Below are 24,683 nucleotides of genomic sequence, written 5' to 3'. Positions count from 1 at the left end.
GAAGGACCACAGAACCCAACGAAGTTTGGAGATCTTGGCTCCTTTGTCAGACTGAGTATCTTCAAAAATTCCTTGAAGAGTAAAATCAACCAGTTCTATGATTTTTGTATATCGCTGGAATGCATAGAATATGGTTCTGAGACATTGTTCTCAGTTTCAAAAACAAAGAAAAAAAGCCAAACGAATAAAAAACTGAAACCTAGTGTTTTCTGAGCAGTGGTTCTCAAACATCACCATCACTTTAGCGTCACGTAGAGGACTTGTACACACAAACGACTAGGCTTCACCCTCAGAGTTTGTGGCTCAGTAGGTCCCTGCCCGGCCTGGGAATTTTCCCTTCTAACTAGACTTCCCAGGTAGTGCTAACACGGCTGGTCGAGGGCCCACACTCAGATCCACTGTATCCCAAATCTCTGCTGACCTAGTTCAAGTTGAGACACTTCGAGGTTCTCTGCATCACTTCTGCAGAGGAGTCCCATGCGCTCAGGGTCAGGTGGCACTTAGGGAAGATGATCTGCGAGGGGTTGCTCCAAGCACATTCCTTCCCAGGCCAGTTACTGACGTTGAGACACAAACAGCAACGGGAAAAGCCGGATTATAGCTAGACAGCTGTTGAAAGTCAACCGAACCTACTCATTAAGGACTCTGCCCTCTCACGTGACCACTGGGCGTCAACCCCAGCAGAGGTCTTCCTCCTCCCCAGCCCCGGACCCTACGGTCGTGTGGAGCCCCGGGACTGTAATAGGTCTCCCAGGCCCGTGGCCGCGACCCGCGATGGCGCGGCTGGGCGCGCTCGTCTGCTGCCTGCTGGCTGCTTGGCACTGCCGCCCCGGCCTCGGACTGCCTCTGGCTCCCACTGGCGGCCCGAGTCCCAGTCCGGCGGTGGGTGAGTCGTCTGTACCCTTATCCTGCTGGGAGCTGCCCGGGAGCGGCGGCCAGAGCGCCTGCGCAAAGCCGAGAAAAGTGCGTGTGGGCAGCAGTGGCCCCAGCCAAGGCTCTGGGCTGCGACTCCCCCTTCGGGGCGCGGGGAGGGCGAGGGCGACGGAAGGACACGAGCGCCAGCTCGGCTCGGCGGGGAGGCCGGGACTGGCTGCGGACAGTGGGGGCCGCTGCTCCTCCCGTGCAGTTGTTTTCGCTTTGCGTCTCCAGGTGTGTTTTGTGCCCGGAGGAAAGGAAGGAAAAACTGGGTGTCTCAAGGAAAAAAGAAGCTGGGGGCTGGGTGTCCCGCATTTCCAGAGGCCCCGAATCTGCCCAGAGCAGAGGGGGAGCTGCGGGGTTTCAGCTTCTCAGCAGCATAAATTTCAGTGGGACTGAGTTTCTTCTGTTCTGCGCGTCAAATTTGGTGGCCTTTTCTTCCCACCCCTCCAACCCCAGCGCGGTTGCGGCCCTGGCGCTCCGCGCTGGTTAGTCTACGTTAGAACGCACGGGGCCTTCACTTTACCTGGACGCCCCTGGGCTCCCCGCCGGCAGGGCCGATGTTAATTCATTCCCAACGCTTAGCCCAGCGCCTGTACAGAAGTGGTTCTCAAAATGGGGTCCGGCACCAGTAGCACCAGCATCGCTTAAACGCGTTAAAAATGCAAGTTTTTAGCCCCATCCCAGACCTGCCAAACCCGAAACTCTCGGAGAATTGAGCCCCAACGATCTGTTTAACAAATCGTCCAGGTGATTGTGATAGATGCTAGAGTCTGAGAACCACTGGTCCAGAATGGATAAACGTTGGATGAGAGATTTTGTGATGCCACCTGAGCCTTCAGTGCTAAAGGTCAAGGTGCCCACCCTCACCTCCCTGACTCAACTTAAAACATAATTGCTTTGTTATCTAGAGGGGGCGAAATGGGATGGGTGGGGTTGTGTTCTGTGGTTTGGTCATAGCTGTCTCTGAAACAGCTTAGTACTTGGCTCTGAAACCTCCTCTCTTCTCCATCACTTGACTCTCACATGATTTCGGAAATGCTCTGGGCAAAAAATGCCTCCTGTTTGTTCAGGAGCCAAGTCCTCATGACTCAGCTGTCAGGCAGTTGAAAGCAAGAACTGTCAATCTTATTTCCCAACTGTCAGTGGTAACAAGAAATTGTCCTCAAATACTTATGCATGCTGCTGGCTTCTGCCTTCATTAAAGCTGTTTTTCTTTAATTATGTGGCTGTCTAGGATTTTGAGATAAAATGTCCTAGGATGCAGGAGGCCCACCCATGGCAAATGCACCTTTTGGTTTTAAGGATCCGATTGCTGAAGGCCTCAATGACAGCTTTCTGGGGTCTAGTGAGTCTCCACTTCACACCGCCCTGTTTCTGTAGGGAAGCTACACCTGGGGAAGAGAGAGGGAGAGGGGGAACCAAGGTTCAAAGACCTGCTGAAGTGTCCATTCAGCAGGTTCACATTGGATATATTAATTCATATGCTTTCTGCTTGATGTGACCTTCTCTCTCCCCCTGTTCCCACCCCAAATGCTAGGACTTCTTTACACCGTTGTGTGTGTGTGTGTGTGTGTGTGTGTGTGTGTGTGTGTGTGTGTGTGCCAATTCCCGGTCTCAACTTTCTGTACTGTCAAGTCCCAGTGGTCAGAGGACAATAGCCCAGGGAGACTTCACCTGATTGTGTTTGCCACAATTTTTTAGATTTAGTAAGTCAGGACCTGATGGAATATTTGGTAGGAACTGACATTATAAAGAAATAAACAAAAACACCTATTTTAAACAACAACCATATGTCCAAACATCTGAATTATGATATACTAGCTTCTTTGGGATACATTATCCCAAAGATAAAATAAGATTGTTTTGAGCATTTATCCAGATATGTTTACAACACACACACACATACACATATACATATGTGGGAATCTTTTTAAAGATTATCTGCAGAACAAGAAAACAATTGTTGTGTAGTGAAAAGAACACTGGACTGCGAACCAGAGAATCAATTGAAGTGTGGGCTCTGCCACAGGCCAGGTCTCTGGCCTTGGACACACACACACACACACACACACACACACACACACAGTATTTTGTATAAATTTCATTAGAGGTGGGACGTGAGGCCTCCAGAGGTTCATTATTCATAAATCCCAGGTTAAGAACCTGTCAGGGCTCCATTCTTGGCTTCTATTTAAAGACACCCTTCAGTGCACCTACATAATTATTCCTCACTTATCTGTCTAGCAATCCAATGTAGTGGAAAGGGCGCTAGACTGCAAGTCTGGAGAGACAGGTTCCATTTCAGCTTTCATCACTGAGTCACCATGTGATATTGAGGAAATTCTGAATCTGCCTGTGCCTAATTAAAGAATGTTTGTTGAGGACCTACTATAGGTCAGACGTATTCTGGATGCTGGGGATATATAAATCCAGGTAATAGGTTACATCAGAGGAATGTAATGTGTCCTTAATGTGTTTCCAGTTTTGTTTTACAAAGTTTAATATATTAATAATTTCATGTCCCTTACTTGTCACAGTATCCCCTATAGGTGTAGCTGTTATCTATCTTACACCAGGCAAGTGAGACGGAAGGACTTCTGTTTTCTGGAAGGACATTTGAATGTGAGCATGCACAGAGAGGTACTGTGTGCAGTGGTTAAGAGCCGTGTGGACTCTGGAGTCAGATTTCCTGAATTGCTGTCTTGGTTCTGCTGCATATGACATATGTGACTTGCACTTAATTTCTGAGTGCTGCAGTTCCTTACCTGTAAAATGGAAATAATGGTCAGTCAATACACGTAAAGCATAAGAAACAGTATTAAACTTACAGTAAGTACTCAGTACATTTCAGCTACTACTTGGAAATGAGGAAATTCAATCTCAGATGCAAGCTTGACATTACAAATGAATAACAATACAACTAATGTTGAGCTGACCAGATGCCAGGCTCTTTCTGCTACTAAGTCACTTAACCCTCATTCAGTAGACAATAATATTATTCCCATTTTACAGATGAAACAGGCCGAGATCATACAACTAGATTAGGAAGAAGAGCTTGGATTTGAAGTAAGGCGGTCTGATTCCAGAGCCCCCATCCTTAACCATAACACTGTGCTGTTCTGTGTGTAGTTTACTACATACCTTAACATTCTATGAATAATAATGTACATATTTACGTAAAATAGAGATGCAGTATATATTTATACCCCAAGGAAGGGCAGCCACCAGGATGATTCTGAGCTATCTGCCAAACCACTTTATGTGCTGGGTAAAGTATGTCCAAGCTGGAAAAAGAGTTGCAGTACTTTCTGCATTATGGAAGGAAATAACTCTTGGCAAATGTTTTCAAATGGGGGCTGAATACCAAGTAATTGACCGTAAAGACTATTTAATGACTACTTTGTTCTGGATCTTCTGTCTACCACTTCTTAGCTGTGAACTTAAATGTGTTATAAAATTACAACAACTTTGCAAAGAAATAACATCCTAAATATAGTACACCTTTTCCACCTTCAGTAAACTGCTTTCAGTTTTCTACTTTATTATCCAGCTTTGGGTTTTATCCAAGGTGCATACTTAGCTTTTATCATACTTAGCTTTCATCATTTGTATAGATAAAAGTTTGCATTCTACTTATTTGCTCCATGCTTCTGGTGTAGTCCTGCTGCTATGTCACTTCTGATGTTTCCTATTGTAAATTGGTCCTAATCAGAGTGAGCTCCAAATTCAAAGTGTGAAAAAGTCTCAATATTAAAACAGTTTATTGGTCGCATATGAGAAGGCAGCAAAATCACTGAAGATATATGTGAATTAAGTATAAGCACACTTGAGGGCCCTTCAAAATGAGGGGTCAGATTTTGTCTCTGCCATTTATTAAGCTGTATATACTAGAGCAAATTTTCTAACTGATCCAGCATTAATTTCTCAACTCTAAAATGAGAACAGTGATTCCTACTTCAGAGAGTAGTTTTGAGAATGAAATGACACAGTATATTTAAATTGCTTATTACAATGTCTGGCACATAGTAAATACTTAATAAAGAGAGATACTACTATGATTAACCTGTGTTTCCTTCAATGAAAGAATCTTTCTCAAGATGATTTCCAATCAGGGGTGCTATCAAGTGAGTCTTGGGCTTCTCCCTGAAAACCCAGTGGAAGCATCTTCTTTAACAAATGCTTCCCTTAATATTATAAACATCTTATACAAGTGTGTGATAGAAGATGTTCCTCTGTTAAATAGCTTTTAAGAACCTCTGGCAGTTGGCTATTTTGGGCTGAAAGCTAAACTGAAGACTCTTTTTTTCATTAATATTGAGAGGCAAGATTTTACAAGAAATTAGGAGTGAGATTTATTAGTTACAAGTTCTGCAATCTATTCACTGTGTGACCCTAATAAAACACATATTTTTGTCCATTTTTCTACAAGAAAATAAATAAATTCTAAAACCTTAAATTCTACAAGGAAGGAGACATGCTATTAAGATACAATATGGGATTATTATTGACTTGCCAGAAGGATGTCTCCATATATATCACTATGCAAACTTATGTTTGTCCTGTAGTCTTTATTAAGTAGTCATGCTTTGAGGGACTTCATCAGTTCTGATGTGTGTAAATAGTAAATTCTAGTAAAGTCTTCCTATTGTCTTTAGAATCCTTATTTCTGACAGGGAGTGTATTTAACTTCAGGGCATATGAATATTTAAATGACTAAGGCTTTCCTCTATCACAGGGTGGAGCTTCCTCTATCACAGGGTGGAGCAACTGTCTCGTCATACTGTAAATATTGGTATGGGAATTCCAAAAGAGAAGTAGGTTTAACCGCATTTATTTTCTCATCACCAGGACAGTTTTGGCACGTGACTGACTTACACTTAGACCCTACTTACCACATCACAGATGACCACACAAAAGTGTGCGCTTCCTCGAAAGGTGCAAGCGCCTCCAATCCTGGCCCTTTTGGAGATGTTCTATGTGATTCTCCTTATCACCTCATTTTGTCAGCATTTGATTTTATTAAAAATTCAGGACAGGAAGCATCTTTTATGATATGGACAGGGTGAGTGATTATATAAATACCCTTAGTTACTCAGTATGTATCTACAGTGTCCTAAACTTCATTAGAATGCCGAATTTCATAAGAATATATATTACGTTTTAAGAATTCTTGGGGTTTAAAAAAATACTAGATCAAATTAATCAACATTATTAGGGATAAGAAAAACTTTAAAAGACCCAGTTTTGTTTCTCTGTTTGTTTGTTTAGAATACAGGCTCTAGAAATATGTCCATGTTAACTAAGAGATGAATCCATAAACAGCGTATTTGTGTCAGTGTCTTGAGGTGTTTATTAATGTGATAATAGGTCTTGATTAAATAATCCAAAAACAAAAGGCAACAATGGGAGTTAACCTGTGATAGCGATTTTGCAAACATCATCGTCTGGTGGTGTAATTAACAAATTCCATCCATCATGACAGAGTGAAGAGGCCTAATATTTCCTGGACCTGAAGTAATGACCGTGGCACTGTTTTAATTTATACATTGTAACTCATTTAATCTTCACAATGGATATTATTATTCCCATTTTACAGATAAGGAAATGAAGGCACTGAGTATCTAAGTAACTTGCCCAAGTGCACACAGCTAATAAATGGCAAACCTGGCACTTTTGGCCCTGGAATCTGTGCTTTTAATTGCTAAAAATTTTTGCCTCTTATAAATCTTCAGTCAGGCAGTGAAATAGACTGAGATTTCCAGTTTATCTTTTGTATTTCACAAATGTTCTTTTGTATAGGCTTCCCTGTGGGACAAAGGTAAATGAAGAGTAGTTTATCAACTCTTTATCATCTGTTGATTTATAGTGGAATTTGACGATGACAATACAGCAAGGCATTACACAGGAGTCTAGTGACTTTTTATAGCAACTGATTTTGTTCTCTATGATTCTGTCTCCTTTTCAGGGATAGCCCACCTCATGTTCCAGTGCGTGAACTCTCAACAGACACGGTCATAAATGTGATTGCTAATATGACCACCACAGTCCAGAGTCTCTTTCCAAATCTCCAGGTTTTCCCTGCACTGGGTAATCATGACTATTGGCCACAGGTAAACTTGACCACAACTTCTAGAAATGCTTAAAGGATTTTTTCCATCAATAGTGTCAAAATTATGCTGATAACTAGCCGATGATAGGGCGTGGGAGGGGCGCTCCTGGAGGTGGAGTTTGCTCTGAATGCTAACCATCGAGGAAGGCAAGACAAGTGCTTTGGGGACTTGAAAGGGACTCCTAATAGTTCATAAAAAGTTATATCCAGGGCTTCCCTGGTGGCGCAGTGGTTGAGAGTCCGCCTGCCGATGCAGGGGACACGGGTTCGTGCCCCGGTCCGGGAGGATCCCGTGTGCCGCGGAGCAGCTGGGTCCGTGAGCCATGGCCGCTGAGCCTACGCGTCCGGAGCCTGTGCTCCGCAACGGGAGAGGCCACAGCAGTGAGAGGCCCGCGTACCGCAAAAACAAACAAACAAACAAACAAACTTACATCCATAGCGAGATTTTGGAATCAAATTACCTAGTTTGTGAGTTATTAATTCTTGATTTCTTTTGTATTCTTCCTCAGTTTCTCCTTGCTTTTGAATAATTTTGTTCATCTGAATTTCCACGTTCAGGTTAGCAAAAACGGTTAATGTTGACAAATGTTTACATTTTTCAGAATTTCTATTAGGCCTACTAAACTACCCATACTCTGATCTAAGCTGGATTGTGATTAAAAACAAAAGCATAGCAAATCATCATAAGAACCCAAAAGGGAGGTCCATGTTCAAGATGTGATTCAAGGTAGAGAGCATGTTCAGAATATTTTTTATGCCTGATACGGCCCAGGCTTCAACCTAGTAGGGTGGCTGTTTATGAAACAGCCTGTGCGTAACAATAGGATAGCAGCGCTGGTTACAGCCATCTGCTATAGCAGTGTAGAATCTTAGATTTGTTCAGATTCAAGAGATCTTAGAGATTGTTGTTTAGTTCAGGGCTTGGCAAACTAGGGCCTGTGGTCCGAATGCAGTGTGACACTTGTTTTTGTAAATAAAGTTTTGCTGGAACACAGCCATGGCTGTGCTTTCTGTTTTGCCAGTGGCTGCTTGTGTACTGTAACAGCAGAGTAGAATAGTTGCTGCATTGACTATGTGGCCCAGAAGCCTAAAGTAATATTTATTTTTTGACCCTTCATAGAAAAAGTTTGCTGACCCCTTGTCTAGATGAACTCTTCATTTTACAGAAGAGAAAACTGAGGCCCAGAAATGTTAAGTTGCTTGTTCCGGTGCTCGCAATCACTTAGTGGGAGAGCCCACATCCTGGATCTTTTGTGTTCAGTTAAACAAACATCCTTTCACACATCCTTTACTCTTGCCAGACTAACATATCAATATTTCCTAAACATTATATCTACTTTCATGCATTTCTTTGTCTACATTTTTCTTTTGGTTTAGCATATCTTTTCCATCTCATGTCCAAAGGCTGCTTAATGAAGGTTTTGATTATAATAGTTAATTAATGTGAATAATGTGACTTTGAAAAGTTACACTCTATGATGAGCTTAAGTTTCAAGTGACTTCTCGAGCCCGGCCTCCTGTCTTGAGATGAACAATATGTGAGTCTTTGCGAGTTGGCCTTTCAACCAGTGGTCAGCTTTTGTTACTGTTGAGATGTTAGACCACACAGGGCAGAGGCTTGGGAATGGGCAGTCTCCAGGAATCAGAGGTTACACACATTGCTTTTATATGCTTTAGGTGACAGGCAGACTGTTGTAATAGAAAACGTGTGGGGTTTAGAGTCACATTCACTGGAAGTTAAAAACCTGTTCTGTCCTGCTTCTAATAGCTTGAGCAACTTGGGTAATGCACATAATTATCCCTGATCATTTGTAAACAAGAGCAGTAATACCTACTTTGCAAAGTTTTGGGGAGAATTAGCGACACTATGTGGAAAGGGCATAGTTTCCTACCTGGCACATAATAAGCCCTCAGTAAGTGAAGTGGTGGTTTTGTAGCATGAAGCAGTGACATGGGACACATGTTTCCTAACTCCCCTGAGGACTGGTTTTATTTTACTTTTATCTCTGCCTTCTTTCTGCAAAGCCAAATCTTATAATAATTCAAAGATATAGATGCTATCCAACTTCTAAAATATATCCGATTATATGTCCAGCTAGGATAAACTGGCAGCCTTTATACCTTAAACAGTTAATTTTTTTCTCTTCCTAGCTTATGACCTTATACCTGAAAACCTTCTATTATTCTACTGCCGTCCTTCCATCCCAGTTTCAGGAAGGTCAGATGTAACACGAAAGCCCTACAACAAATTCTCCTGGAGACTTCTCATATCTGAGATCAAATTCCAGTGAATGTTAGTAACAAATAAATCGGATGTGTTATTTCTCCACTAAAACCCCATAAACATGTATTTAAACATAGCTACATCAACATACAAATACAGACGCAAATTCCAACCCACTACATCAGAAGTAGATATTTGTGTGGACAATCCAGGGATTTCTTCCCATTGCCATGCAAGGAAGCAGTCTGGGCCAGGGTCCTCAGGTACTCCTACAATGGCAAGGCTGGTGCTACCAAACTGGTGAGTGGGTCACTTCCCATTGTGCAATAGATAACTGGATGTAAGAGTGATGGTAGAAAGACCTGCGATTTAGACCCAGCTCTGGGACTGACCAGCTCTCCCTGGATAAATCACTTAACTTCTCTGGTGCTCATGTTTTTCATACTTAAAATAGACAGAAAAATCTAGAGCAATGTTTATATAATTTTGATTCTACATGACCATACCAGTATCTTGGCATCCATCCCAATGTAAACAAATGGCTAAGATATTAGGTTTTTGATGATGATGATGATAATTACCAATTTTTAATCAGAATTTAGATTGGCCTAAGCCATTGTGTAATTTTCAGACAGATGACTCTGATCGCTGACACAAATTGAAAATATCCTTTGGATAATCAGTTTCAGTTAAAAGAAGTCATTTGCTTATTACTTGCCCTGAATATATTTGTATTTTCATTATGTATTAGGCACATGTATTAGGAACTAATGTGACTTGGGTGTCATCTTTAAAAAAAAAAATAAACTAAGAATTTTAATTACTGATGACAGGGAAACTCCTTTAAGAAATAGGTCTGTGTCACCAATATAGAGAAGGAAATGAAGAGAGTGAAGAAAATGGCTTCAGTTTTTTACCATAATTTTTTGAAATGAAAAATAGGAATAATTACCCAATTTCACAAATGATTTCTGGGTTTTTATTCAGTATGTACTTTCTTGAAGTTTTTTTTCTTCCCCTGCGCTTATGTCACCATAAAGATACTTTATTATAATATGATAAAATAGGATGATAAAAATACGGTATAATGTATTATACATATATTATTTAAAAAATCAGAACGATATGATTTAGGCTGACATAAAGAGACTTCAAATCAAAAACATGTTTTTCTCTTTCTAACTTACTTTACTCTGTATGACAGACTCTAGGTCTATCCACCTCACTACAAATAACTCAATTTCGTTTCTTTTTATGGCTGAGTAATAGTCCGTTGTATATATGTACCACATATTCTTTACCCATTCATCTGTCGATGGACACTTAGGTTGGTTCCATGTCCTGGCTATTGTAAATAGAGCTGCAATGAACATTGTGGTACATGACTCTTTTTGAATTATGGTTTTCTCAGGGTATATGCCCAGTAGTGGGATTGCTGAGTCACATGGTAGTTCTATTCTTAGTTTTTTAAGGAGCCTCCATACTGTTTTCCATAGTGGTTGTATCAGTTTACATTCCCACCAACAGTGCAGGAGGGTTCCCTTTTTACCACACCCTTATAGCACGGGGAACTCTACTCAGTGCTCTGTGGTAACCTGAATGAGAAGGAAATCTAAATAAGAGAGGATATATGTATACGTACAACTGATTCACTTTGCTGTACAACAGAAACTAACACAACACTGTAAAGCAACTATATACTCCAATAAAACAAACAAAAAATCAAAAACATGTGGTTATAAGTCTTCATTCAAGAAGTTAAAAAGCTTTATACTAGTATTAACATTCCAGAGGACTTCATTTAATTCTGAAATCCATCTCCTAGGCATGCTACACCAGGTCCTACATATTCAGGCTAAAACCTGCCTTCAGTGTCTCTATAATAAGCATATTCTCACGTCCATTCTGTACCCCAGTCACGCTGAAACAAGGGCTTGTTTCTGTATATGGCACTGTGTTGGTGTCTGGGCCATTATTTTTGCTTTGATTCCCTTTCTTGTCAACTTGATGAAATCATTATTCAAGTTCTGGTTCAAATGCTCTTTTCACTCTCCCTGCTGACTTTCTGGGCTAGACTTGATTGTTCTTGCTTTTCCACTCCCAGAACCCTTGTGGTGGTACCTAGCATATTGTCTTACAGATGATTGGTTGCATTTTGTCCTCCATCTCCCCAGTTAAGTTGTAAATCCTTGAAAATCAAGTCTATCTAGTATTCCTGCATCTCCAGATGCCTAACATAGTAGTAACTGCTCAAGTGATATTTACATTAATTCATCCACATATCTTCAGAGTTTCACTGGTGGATTATATTGTTTGTGGCCAGGATCAACTGCCTGTATTCACCAGCAAGGTGTACAATGCAGTAGCAAGCCTCTGGAAGCCATGGCTGGATGAAGAAGCTATTAGTACTCTAAGGAAAGGTAAGTGAAAGATTTACTCATCCCTATTTTATCTCTATTTTTTATCTCAGTTCATGTTGTTTAGACTTAGATCTTTAATGTTTGCTTGGGTGTGCCAATTCTGCAGAGTCCCTGTGCCCAGTTTCTCTGGAGGCCTTATCATGTTTGAAAGCCGGGGAGTGGCATGGATGGTGAGTGGGCCCAGGGCGAAGAAAGCAGGGTCAGGGTCCCAGTGGCTGAACGTGCCACGGGAGCAGGGTGTTCTGTCATCACTGGTTCACATGTGTGAGTGGGGTTATACCTTTAAGCCTCATCTCACCTGAGATTGTAGCAGCTCTGGTTTATCTGACATTTCTTCCTCAGTATTCTCTGGCAAGATCCATGTGTGTTCCCATTCTTTGGATTTTAGATTTCACAATATCTCTTATCTTAATTCCCCAAACATACAAAAGTAGAAGTTGATGTATTAATCTTTCTTTTATAAAATTCAGTACCTCATTGCCTAGTGCCAAAGCATTTAGTTATGTTTTCAAGTGAATGTTGGATACAACTGTTGTTACCTCAATTTGTGGAAGTGGCAGCATTGGACTTGACACATAGTAGGTTTTCAATAAATGTTTGTTAAATCTGATTCTTATCCAATGACAGCCTATGTATGTGCAAACTAAAGAATAAGAAATAAGTATAACTTGCCTAAATGGATTGAAAACCTTAATTAAGATTTTGCTTTCACAGTGTATATGTATCTGTGTGTGTATTATTCCAGAATGTGTTTCAAATTTGTTTTTATAGGTGGCTTTTATTCACAGAAAGTTTCAACTAATCTGAACTTTAGGATCATCAGTCTCAACACAAACTTATACTATGGCCCAAATATCGTGACCCTAAATAAGACTGACCCAGCAAATCAGTTTGAATGGCTAGAAAATACACTGAACATCTCTCAGCAAAATAAGGAGAAGGTAGATGCCATAGACCAACATCATCATGGGATGAACAGAGGGTTAAACTTGTATACTTATTAGACTTGAGTGGGGTCAGGGATTAATAAAAGTATTAAAATTTAAAGATGTTCTTACATGAAACACTTTGTGATTTGCCTCTGCTGTTGTTGCTTGTTTTATTCTGCTTTTAATGCTCTGGAGATTGATTGACATCTGTTGATATTTTTAAAAAAAATTTGAGCAACGTCACAGTTACCTTATATCATAAACCATGTAGTTCCAATAGACAAGTGCAAATATAGGGCCATTAATAGTTTCATAATTTCATCTTTTTTTTGGTAAATAAATAGGAGAAATGGTATATTTGCTTTCTAAAATTTAATTAATATACTTTCAATCTTGGGTATCTAAATCATTTTGTTGTGAAAAATGTGCGAAAAGATTCTCATCAGTCCTCTTTGAGTTTCTTTCTCCAGGTGTACATCATAGCTCATGTTCCAGTGGGGTACCTGCCTTATTCAAGGAGCATCACGGCAATGAGAGAATACTATAATGAGAAATTGATAGATATTTTTAGAAAATACAGTAACATCATTGCAGGACAATTTTATGGACACACTCACAGAGATAGTATTATGGTTCTTTCAGATAAAAAAGGTAATATAACATTCTATTTGCATCTCCTCAGTCCAAGATGCTAGAACAAAATAGTGAAAATCCATTAATTTTTACTGATCCAGTAAATTAAAAGTTTTATTAAATCTACCTGCCAGCACCTGCTTTTTCTCAGTTACCTTCTGTGAGTGACGGCAACTGTCCAAATCATATTTAGTCCTGCCACTGGGTTTCTTCCTTTTAGCTCCACAAGGCCGTCATCATGTGACTGCTGTTGACACAAAAGCCTCTGAAACCCTCAGTTCACTCAAATGTTCTTTTAGGTCCTCAAGTTTAGACAATCACTCTTTTTTATTTACCTGCTAGACTCAAGTTTCCTTTGATATGATTAGATTTACTTCTCAGAATTTAAAGAGCAAAGCACAATTTACTGTTGGTTTAAAATAAATTAAGCTCCTACTTTTAAGTGCTTATCGACATTGTCATCTACTCAGCATTAAAAGAAAAAAAATAGAAGAAGCTCTAGTATTAAATAAGACAACGATTATCTATTTTTAAAGATAACTTCTGTATAAGGGCAAGAAAACTGAGAGTTAACAAAGTAAGAGTTCTGATTTTTTAGTAGTCAGCCAGGAGAAAAATCAATATGTATTTTTTTTTTTTTTCAGAATTGGGGGAACATTTTTTTTTTTTTTTGTTTTCGTGGGCCTCTCACTGTTTTGGCCTTTCCCGTTGCGGAGCACAGGCTCCGGACGCGCAGGCTCAGCGGCCATGGCTCACGGGCCCAGCCGCTCCGCGGCATGTGGGATCTTCCCGGACCAGGGCACGAACCCGTGTCCGCTGCATCGGCAGGCGGACTCTCAACCACTGCGCCACCACGGAAGCCCTGGGGAACATTTTTGAAATGCTTTACCTTCCTCATCTAGAATGAGTGGGCTTGGTAAAAATGACCATTTTCAGCATTTGGTAGCTTTTTTACTCAGAAATTTAGTTCTATAATACAGGGGTCCCCAACCCCTGGGCTGCGGACCACTGTCTGCAGCCTGTTAGGAACGGGGCCGCCCAGAGCGAAGCTTCATCTGCTGTTCCCCATCACTCCCCATCGCTCCCATTACCGCCTGAAGCATCACCCACTCCCCACCCACCCACCCCCGACCCATGGGAAAATTGCCTTCCACAAAACTGGTCCCTGGTGCCAAAATGGCTGGGGACTGCTGTTATAGCAGATATGTGTAAAACATGGTGACACTTAAATCAAATTCTTGTTATATGATTATTGGAATATTGTTATAGGTAGAGTACAAAAAAAACTAGCTTTGTCTATTTTGTGTGTGTGTACTTGTAATAAGTTGGATAGTTTTATTATGAAAAATTTCAAATATATATATAGGTAGAGAGAATTATAAGACAAACCCCCATGTACCATCACTTATATTCAATATCTGTCAAGATTTTGCCACATTTATTTTATCTATGATTCTTTATTCTTTTTTCTCTGAAGTATTTGAACATAAATCTCATACATCAACTGTATTTCAGCCCTACATGCTTCTGTATTCATTGCTAAGTATATGGATAACTTACATAATAATAATACCATTAACTTACCTAACAAAATCAACAATAATTCTTTTAATCTCTTCATAGTAAAACTTCCCCTATTTTCTCAAAAGTGTCTCTTTAGTGTTGTTTCAGATCAGGGTCCATCAGGCATCACACAGCATTTGGCCGTTACTTCTGTTAACCTCTTAATCTGGAATTTGTTCATATTTTTAATATAGTTAAACTCAATTATTAAAAAATGTATGTTTATGTACATATATTTTGTCTAGGAAATCCGATAAATTCTTTGTTTGTGGCTCCTGCTGTTACTCCAGTGAAGAGTGTTTTAGAAAAACAGACCAACAATCCTGGTGTCAGACTATTTCAATATGATCCTCGTGATTATAAATTACTGGTAAGTTGGTACAATTTTAGAATTGACCCCATATTTATGCATATCTTTGTAGTTTTCATTAGTTTAGTTGAATGTTTTCAGCACAGCTATTGTGAGTCGTACTTTATGTTAAAATCTCAGGATGTTTTTCTTCTTTTTTATATTTGGAATGTCAGCACTTTCTAAGTGTGGGTTTATGAGGTTAGCCTTTGGGAAGCTGTTTCTGTCTTCTAAGGTCTTCACATTTACTTAGATAAGGGTTTCATTGGGTAGCGCCTTGTTTGTGGACTTACATACATTTGAAACCTTTCACTACTCCATATTTGTTATTAATTACTCTTCTCCTGAACACAGCTATGAAGAAGAATGTAGGCTCTGAAACCATACTGTCTCATGAGTGGTCTTACCCTACTTCTCTGTGTCCTAGTCTATTCCCCTTAAAACTGGGATTAAAATATTACTGACTTCACTGAGTTGCTGTGAGGACTACATGAACAACTATTCTTTTTTTTTTTAAAATTATTTATTTATTTATTTATTTATGGCTGTGTTGGGTCTTCGTTTCTGTGCGAGGGCTTTCTCCAGTTGTGGCAAGCGGGGGCCACTCTTCATCGCGGTGCGCAGGCCTCTCACTATTGCGGCCTCTCTTGTTGTGGAGCACAGGCTCCAGACGCGCAGGCTCAGTAGCTGTGGCTCACGGGCCTAGTTGCTCCACAGCATCTGGGATCTTCCCAGGGCTCGAACCCGTGTCCCCTGCACTGGCAGGCAGATTCTCAACCATTGCGCCACCAGGGAAGCCCAAACAACTATTCTTAAAGCACGTGGAAAAATGCTTGGCTCACAGTAAGCACTCAATAAATGTTGGCAAAATTTTTTTTGTAAGGAAAATAAATTGAGTTGGAACTTTTGAGACAAAAGCTCTCTGGAGCTGGTACATGACTCTATATATCAATTCAGCCTCAAAAGGCCAGGCATTTAGCTTATGGGTACTGCCCCTTTCAACAAATATAATTTGAAAAGAATTTCTCAGTTAAAGTCTCTATTGATGTGACTGTATTCTTCTCCTAGGTAAATTTAGTAGGAGATAGATTTGTTAATCCCTAGAGCATGTTTTTACAAGAAAAGATAGGGCAGAAAAAATCTGGTTTAATCCATAAACATTAAATTAAATGAGGAGATAAAACAATTGAGAAAATAGTCCAAAGGAAATTTTTTTAATTAATTAATTAATTTATTTTTGGCTGCATTGGGTCTTTGTTGCTGCATGTGGGCTTTCTCTAGTTGCGGCAAGTGGGGGCTTCTCATTGTGGTGGCTTCTCTTGTTGTGGAGCACAGTCTCTAGGTGCATGGGTTTTAGTAGTTGTGGCACGTGGGCTCAGTAGTTGTGGCTCGCAGGCTCATTAGTTGTGGCGCACAGGCTTAGTTGTTCTACGGCATGTGGGATCTTCCTGGACCTGGATCTCCCCTGGTCCCTGGACCAGGGCTTGAACCTGTGTCCTCTGCATTGGCAGGCGGATTCTTAACCACTGCTCCACCAGGGAAGTCCCCAAAGGAATTCTTTTACAACTATTAGTTGCCTATTTTTGGATCTGAATCTCAGATACACACACACGTGTGTGTGCATGTGTGTGTGTGTATACTGACATAGAAAGATGTACCTGATATAATACTATATCATTTTTAAAAGTGCAAAACAGTTTGTATAGTTTAATTTCATTTTTTGAAAAAGCCAAAAAGTTAGGAAATAGGTATATATATTCTAAATACTTATATTTCTTTGTACATAAAGTCTAGAACAGCACACTGGAGTGCTGGTAAATGTTTAACAGCTGGTTCACCGGGCAGGGGGCAAAGTGCTTTGATTTGTAGTGTTTGCCAATTTCCATGGAATAAATACTCCCATCATGGCCAATTTCAAGCTGCCAAAGTGATACCAACTAACTTGCAAGATGCCTGAAAATTTGACAGTCAGCATTTGTGGGCTGGTACAAGCCACCTCCTGCATATGACTGATTTATATACAACTGTTAGCAGTGGTTACTTCTGATGTGTGTGAATTGAACGCTTTTTATTTTGTAAGTCCCTCTGTATAGTTGGATTATTTTGTATTATGTTCTTTCTTTCTTTTTTTTTTTTTTTGCGGTACATGGGCCTCTCACTGTTGTGGCCTCTCCTGTTGCGGAGCACAGGCTCCGGACACGCAGGCTCAGCGGCCATGGCTCATGGGCCCAGCTGCCCTGCGGCATGTGGGATCTTCCCGGACCGGGGCACGAACCCGGGTTCCCTGCATCGGCAGGCGGACTCTCAACCACTGCGCCACCAGGGAAGCCCTCATTATTTTTTAAATGAAAAAATATATAGATTTTTCTATCAGGACTCTTTTTCTTTAAAAGCAATGCACACTTCTTAAAATGACTGTACTTTAAATTAAGAATGTCACATAAATCCTAATAAGAACTCTTCTTGATATGCAGTACGTCATATGCCAAAAAACGAACCAGGCTTTGTTACTCTTTTTAACTATAGGATGTGCTACAGTATTACTTGAACCTGACGGATGCTAATCTAAAGGGAAAATCTAATTGGAAGCTGGAGTATACCCTGACCCAGGCCTATGACATTGAAGATTTGCAGCCAAAAAGTTTGTATGAATTAGCTAAACAATTTGCAATCTTAGACAGTAAACAGTTTATAAAATACTACAATTACTTCTTTGTGAGTTATGACAGTAGGGTAATTTGTGATGAGAAATGTAAGGCCTTTCAGATTTGTGCAATTATGAATCTTGATGTTATTTCTTATACAGATTGCCTCAAACAGTATTATATAAAGCACAATCCATAGTATTTCACAGTCTGTACTCATAGAAAATGTACCATTGCTCTGTTTCTGAGATCAGTTTGTGGAATTGTTATGCAAAAATTTGTGAGTTACTGAGTGGGCAGGAAGAATTCCTGTCTTTGCTTTTTTATGATGCCCAAAATGTAGATATTTTTAACATCCTAAATTTTTATTATATCGAATGTATCTAAACTGCCCATTACTAGAATGATATTTGGATGTAAATACCCTATCTTTCAGTTTATATAATTGCATTTAATTTATACTCTTGTTGAAATTGTCATTTATACAATAAGACAAATTACTTTTCCCTAAGTATGATGAATTATTTTTAATATGATAATTTTCAGTCTTTTAATTCATTCTTCTGGACACTTCATGTGTAAACTGAGGTTCAGACAGTTTTAAGTATCATGAGGTTGACACTGTTTATACACTATCTATACTCTTGGGAAAACACCAAGGTCACATTAGGGCCATCTCTGAGTCTATGAAACATCATAGGACATGACCTCACTAGCTGTCTTCATTCTGTGAGTGAAGGGGAGTCCTCTTTAGAACTAAGTTTTAAGGAAGAGGATGTCACGGGAGAATGGCTAAATATTTTATCAAACTTTAAAAATGCAGAAATAGTATTTATATGTTGCTTACAGATACATGTAATAGATTCCCCCAGAAGAGGTGTGTTGGTAAACATCAAATACAGGAATGTTGGAGGTTAATGAATGGGAAAGTTGATTGGGGAGAGATATATAAGGGGATTTAAATGTGTTGGTAACGTTTTATTTCCTAGTTCAATCAATTTCCTAGTGGCTATGTTAATGTTAGCTCTATTTTTCTTTATATATTTTTAAATATATTAAGTACTATAGAGATCCAGCCTTTAAAGTTGATGATATTGGCTCTTCTACGGAGAATGATTCATAATGAAAGCATGGAGACGCTTGGAGGGTTTGAAGTAGTCTAGTAGAGAAGGGACTGTGGGGGGTGCTGAGGTGCTGGCAGTGGAGAGAAGTAGCCCTTTTGTGATATATTTGGTAAGTAGAAGCAGCAGGATTTATTGATGGCAAGGATGTACGAGCTAAAGTACAGAGAGAAATAAAGGATGACTGCTAGATTTTTGGCTGGAGAAACTGGTAGATGGTTGTGTTATGAGGGAGTTGGGATTACTAGAAGAGGAGAGGGCTGGCAGGGAGTGTGAGGGGCACAGAGCAACAGATTAAGAGTACTATAGTGTATTACAGCTGATACAGGCTACCCAAGAATTCCTCTAGTTCTTTAAACATTTTTCTATTCTAATCATCTCTAAATTGAGAACTTAAGGATTTCTTTTAAAAAATAAATTTGTACCCTAAGAAAGCAGCCAAACAACTCAGACTCTACTACTGTGATTGTTTCTACAATATTTAAAATTTATTAGGAATAAACATGACTTACTTATAGGAATGTATCATCTGCCTGCCTCCCCACTGGTACTGCCTAAATCATTCTAGACAAACATCAAGGACACTTAAGGAAAGGAAAAATAGTATTAATTCAGTTATTGATGAGCTATCTATTCTTTCGGTAGAGAATGGATTTTCTCAAGCTACAGCATCCCCTACTTGAGTTGCTTCTCCTTGGAGCAATTATGTGTGTTAAGCATAATTAGGCAACCTTTCCATGAGCACAGAAAGAAATAATAAGGTAAGGATCATGTTTATTTTATAATTAGTTTTTCAAAACATACCTGAAATTCCTGTTTTACAAAATTCTCCTCATTAAAATTTAGTGTGATTCATCATCCTTAATTTTTAGTAAAACAAATTTCTTTCTACAATCTGTTGTTTAATTTTAAACAAATCAGTATAAAACTCCTCTCTTTTATTGTAAAACTTCAGGTCTTTTGCATTCTATGCTATACATAGTACATTCCCTTATGAAAGTTCTATGTCCCCAAACTGGTGGTTTTAGGAAGATGGCTGTGAGTGTCCCCTGACCATTGCCTTGTAGGCTTGGAGGACTGTTCTTTATGCAGGACTAGGGACCCAGTGGTCCTTTTGGTTTCTGTAGCCTTTGTTCCTGCCTCAGTGAAGACTCTTTGCTCCCATCACCACCCCATATTCTAATTAACATAGATTGTCAGTTTCTAAACACACATGTAATTATACATTTCAAAAGATTTTCAATATGTATGTTTGATAACTTACTTGAATTCAAAATACGTAACTCAAAACTCAACAGTAAGAAAACAACCCAATTTTTTAAAATGTCAAAAGATCCAAATACTTCACCGGTGAAGAAATACGAATGGCAAACAAGCATGTAAAAAGATACTCTACAACATTAGTCATTTAAAAAAATGTAAACTAAAAAGTAAAAAAAAAATTTAAAGTAAATAAATTACTACTACACACCAATTGAATTGTTTTTTGAAAAATTGACAGTGTCGAGAACTGGTGAAGACAGAACTGAAACTCTTATATAGTGTTCTTTTCTCCCCTTTTTAAAGTGGTACACTTTGTTGGATTAATTTCTATTCTTTTATTAGCTTCAGATGTAGCATATATTTCAATTTCCTAATTTATTATAAGGTTGGGATTTATTTATTTTTCATTTTTAATGACATTTATTGTTTTCTTTCTAATTTTACAAGTGATACATGTTCATTGCATTCAACTAGAAATACATAAAAGGATAAAGTAAAAAGTAACAATCACCCATAATCCCCACCTCTCATAGGTAATGACCATGAGCAGTTTGATGCATTTACTCTGTGTCTATATATGCATATATTTTTAATAATTAAAGAATAATTGACCTACAACACTATGTTAGTTTCAGGTGCATGACATAGTGACTGGATATTTCTTTATATTACAAAATCATCACGATGAAAAGTCTAGTTACCATGTGTCACCATACACAGATATTACAGTATAATTGACTATATTCCTCATGTTGTACATTTCATCTCTGGACTCATTTATTTTATAATTGGAAGTTTGTACCTCTTAATCTCCCTCTTTTATTTCACCCATACCCCCATCCACCTCCCCTCTGGCAACCACCTGTTTGTTCTCAGTATCTATAACTCTGTTTCTGTTGAATTATGTTAGTTCATTTGTTTTCTTTTTTAGACTGCACATATAAGTGAAATCATACAGTATTTGTCTTTCTCTGTCTGACTTATTTCACTTAGCATAATACCCTCTAGGTCCATCCATGCAATTACCCATTTCTTCACCTTTGCTCACATTGTTCCTTTTCCCAATCTAAAGTCCCCCATTTCTTGCTCTCTCTAATATTGTTTTTCTTAAGACCTCACATAAAAACTACCTTTGTTGTCAAAACTTATCTGACCTCTTCAGGCACACTTAAATCTTCTCTCCTTGGGGCCACCATCGTTACCTTATTTGAAACATCAATGCCATTTTTCTCTGTTCCCTCTCTTCCTTTAGTTCTGAGAGGACAGGGCTCTGCTTTACCCAACTTTGTATCCCCATCACCTAACACAATGCTTGACAAATAGGTAAGTAAGCTTTATAATGAACAGTATCAAATTAATGAAATTATATCTATGTTGGGAGATATTTTTCTCCATTTCTTGCTGATGGCCAAATTCCTTAATGACTAGATAAAGCCATCTATTATTATCATTAAGCAGCAGAGATTAAAGGTTGAAGATAGAAATGTTTGGCTTAGGCAATCCATTGATGGAAACATTTACACTAATGGGTAACAAGTTTAGTCAGCCATCCTACGTGCCTGAGAGCATACTGATTCCAGTTGAGACAGAGAGGATGGATTCTGGCATTGGCATTGGCGGGTTGGGGAAAGAGAACTGAGAAGCGAAGTGGGGATTTTGAGACATAAGAAAAGAAGGGTAGCCTGTCCTCTCACATGCTGGTAAGGAAAAGGGCTTAGTGAGTAGAAGGTCATCGGGAGGCCATATGATAAGTTGATGAGATCAGGGATTCTAGTTTGTGTAGTTCAAGGTACTTACCTCTCTGTAATTCAGTTTGTCTCGTCAATTAAAATGAGAGTTACAGCATCACCTGATTTATAACATTATTGTGGGAACTAAGTGAAAATGCAAAGTGCATAGCTCAGTTTCTGGACATTGTAAGCATTATGTAAAAGTTATAAATATTAATATGATTTTTGACATTGTTAGATGCCCACAGAGAACAGAGTAGATTTGACAGGGACTTGGAAGTACAGTCAAGAAAAACAGAACCTCATACTTTTCAGTGTTGTTCTGGGGAACGTTCAGTTTATACACACATAAAGCCACAAGCACTGTGTTTTGTATGGCACAATTCTCTCCACAAATATAGGGTTCCTGTGGTGTTCCAGGTGCTGTTCTATGTGCTAGGTAAACAGCAGTGAACAAAACAGATGAAGATTCCTTCCTTTATGGAGCTCATTCTAGCGTGCGCATTACTGTGATGAGTGTGTGTATGTGCGCGCGCGCACGCGTGTGGGCGCAGCTTATGGGGAACACTGATTGCCTTTGAACCACATTGCACATAACTAAAACTGATTTAACAATTAAAATATTTTAAATGTTTTTAACAGGATCACCTTCATTACAATGGACTTCATTCCCAGAAACTATTGAGTAGGGGTTGTGACTGTCATGTCACAAAACAAGAGGGTCAGAAATACTGACAACTGTATTACAAAGATGTCCACTTGAGCCTTTGCTATTTGGGAAGAATGATAAAAAGTTGCTAAAATGATTGCTTTGTCTAAAACCATATAATCGCAAAAACATGGAAATGGCTGTCACAACATAGAAGATAAACCTATGTTCTGATCAGTCTGTCAGGCAGGTTTTGTTATTTTGCAGATTAATACTGAGGTTCCTGCCGGATACTACTTACAAAATCCCTTTTTATGTGTGTGTCTTGAAAGCATTTATTCTCAGATCACCCAGACAGCAATGGGATTGTGCTTGGAACAAGGACTGGAGTTACAGGGAATGTTGTGATATAGTCTTCACTAGTCTTCTTTCCTGTTAAGCCTGCAAATGACTGCCAAGTGATATCAAAGCACCATAGCAACAGCCTGAGGCAGTTTTTATTCACCTGAAAATTCATTAACCACCAGTCCCCTTAAAATCTAGCTGGAATCTTTAGCTGAAATATCCGTAGTTTCTTTTAACCCTTCATTTTTTTGCCAAGAGTTGGTAGCATTGATTTTAGATATATAAAGATATTAAAATCCTTTGAAAATAAAAGAAGTCACTTAAAAATTTTAAATACCGTCTACTCATCATTATATTTTAATGGATATGTTTGCTACAGAAGAAAGAACCAAAATCTTTCATTTGGAATCTTTATGCTTTAGACGCAAAACAAGATCTTTTCAATAAGAGTACATTTAAGATGTTATTTATCTTCTACATTTGAGCATGACAGACCACAGAATATCAAATTGGGGCCTCCCTTGTTTAGAAGCCATACTGGGTTTATTTAAGTTACTCATATGTTCAGTAATTATTTTTATGGAAAAGGGAGGAGTAGATTCATACATTTATTCATCAAACATTTTCTTAATGCCTGTTACGTGCAGGGCCTGTAATTGAAACCTGAAACAAAAAAGAAGACATATACATAAGTGGACAATTAAAAATTATTATACTCACCACAGAAAGAAATTGTAATTATGTGACATGATGGAGGCGTTAACTAATGCTAAGGCATTAACTCTATTGCAGTATATAAGTATATGAAATCAATGTGTTGTACACAAACTTACACAGTGTTATATGTCAATTATATCTCAGTAAAGTTGGGGGGAAAAAGCGCTATCAGGATACGAGGATCTAAGTCAAGAAATTATATCCACCCTTCAAATTCATACCACAAACTCTTAGAATGGACATAATTAAACGTTAGTCTTTAGAGACATTTCTCTGAACCACAGATAATTTTGTGCCAATCAGTGCTGCAATGTTTAAGTAGATTTGAGCCAAGAGTGGGACAGAAGCATTCTAACAAAGTTTTTAAGAGGATTTACATTAACTTGATAATAAAACTTCCTCCCCCTCCAAAAAAATTACTGTAGTAGATTAAATCTTACTGATTTGCTCTCTTATTTTGCCTGAACCTTTATAGTTATGAGTTCTTGGGTTTTTGCATTTGATCGAGGATTTTAACAAATTTTCTAAACGTATTTTGGTTCTTGAGATGACTTATTTTAAAGATACAGTTCTGGGCTTCCCTGGTGGTGCAGTGATTGAGAGTCCGCCTGCCGATGCAGGGGACACGGGTTCGTGCCCCGGTCCGGGAAGATCCCACATGCCGCGGAGCGGCTAGGCCCGTGAGCCATGGCCACTGAGCCTGCGTGTCTGGAGCCTGTGCTCCGCAACGGGAGAGGCCACAACACTGAGAGGCCTGTGTATCGCAAAAAAAAAAAAAAAAAAAAAAATACAGTCCCTCTCTGGGTCTAAAGGCTCAATGTTTTCTTTCCTTTTGATACATTAGTTTTGTATAATATCTATGGTGGACTTTTTCTGTCATGCAGTTTCAAACGAGGTGCACCTAGTTCTGGATTTTCCCAAGAGAATGAAGAGAGTTTTCTCATTTGTAAAATAGAGATAATAATAGTATTTCACAAAGACGATTGTTATGAATCAAATTTTGTAAAGCATATAAAACAACCTTTGACACATAATTAGTGCGACAAAAATGTAGTTAAATGAGATAAA

At 39.0% G+C, this 24,683-nt stretch overlaps 1 protein-coding gene across 5 annotated transcripts; it reads left to right on the top strand.

Annotated features, from left to right (window-relative positions):
• The first annotated feature begins 647 nt into the window (after window positions 1-647).
• SMPDL3A (sphingomyelin phosphodiesterase acid like 3A) lies at window positions 648-22,707 on the top strand. Of its 5 annotated transcripts, none has more exons than XM_027087286.1 (8): window positions 648-886; window positions 5,767-5,980; window positions 6,884-7,028; window positions 11,575-11,671; window positions 12,443-12,612; window positions 13,071-13,251; window positions 15,042-15,166; window positions 17,672-22,707. In XM_027087286.1, exons 1-8 carry the CDS (start codon window positions 775-777, stop codon window positions 17,987-17,989), a joined length of 1,362 nt encoding a protein of 453 aa, XP_026943087.1. In that variant the 5' UTR covers window positions 648-774; the 3' UTR covers window positions 17,990-22,707. The 5 variants fall into 5 exon arrangements, with proteins under 5 accessions (XP_026943087.1, XP_026943122.1, XP_026943094.1 ...); XM_027087293.1 differs by having other exon boundaries at window positions 868-963; XM_027087302.1 differs by lacking the exon at window positions 648-886 and adding an exon at window positions 3,462-3,558.
• The last annotated feature ends 1,976 nt before the right edge of the window (window positions 22,708-24,683 follow it).

Source organism: Aethalodelphis obliquidens, unplaced genomic scaffold (genome assembly GCF_003676395.1).
Source record: "Aethalodelphis obliquidens isolate GAN/ISIS:26980383/991018 unplaced genomic scaffold, ASM367639v1 scaffold3, whole genome shotgun sequence".
In the NCBI taxonomy this organism is placed as follows: domain Eukaryota; kingdom Metazoa; phylum Chordata; class Mammalia; order Artiodactyla; family Delphinidae; genus Aethalodelphis; species Aethalodelphis obliquidens.
This window is presented reverse-complemented; position numbering and strand designations above follow the sequence as displayed.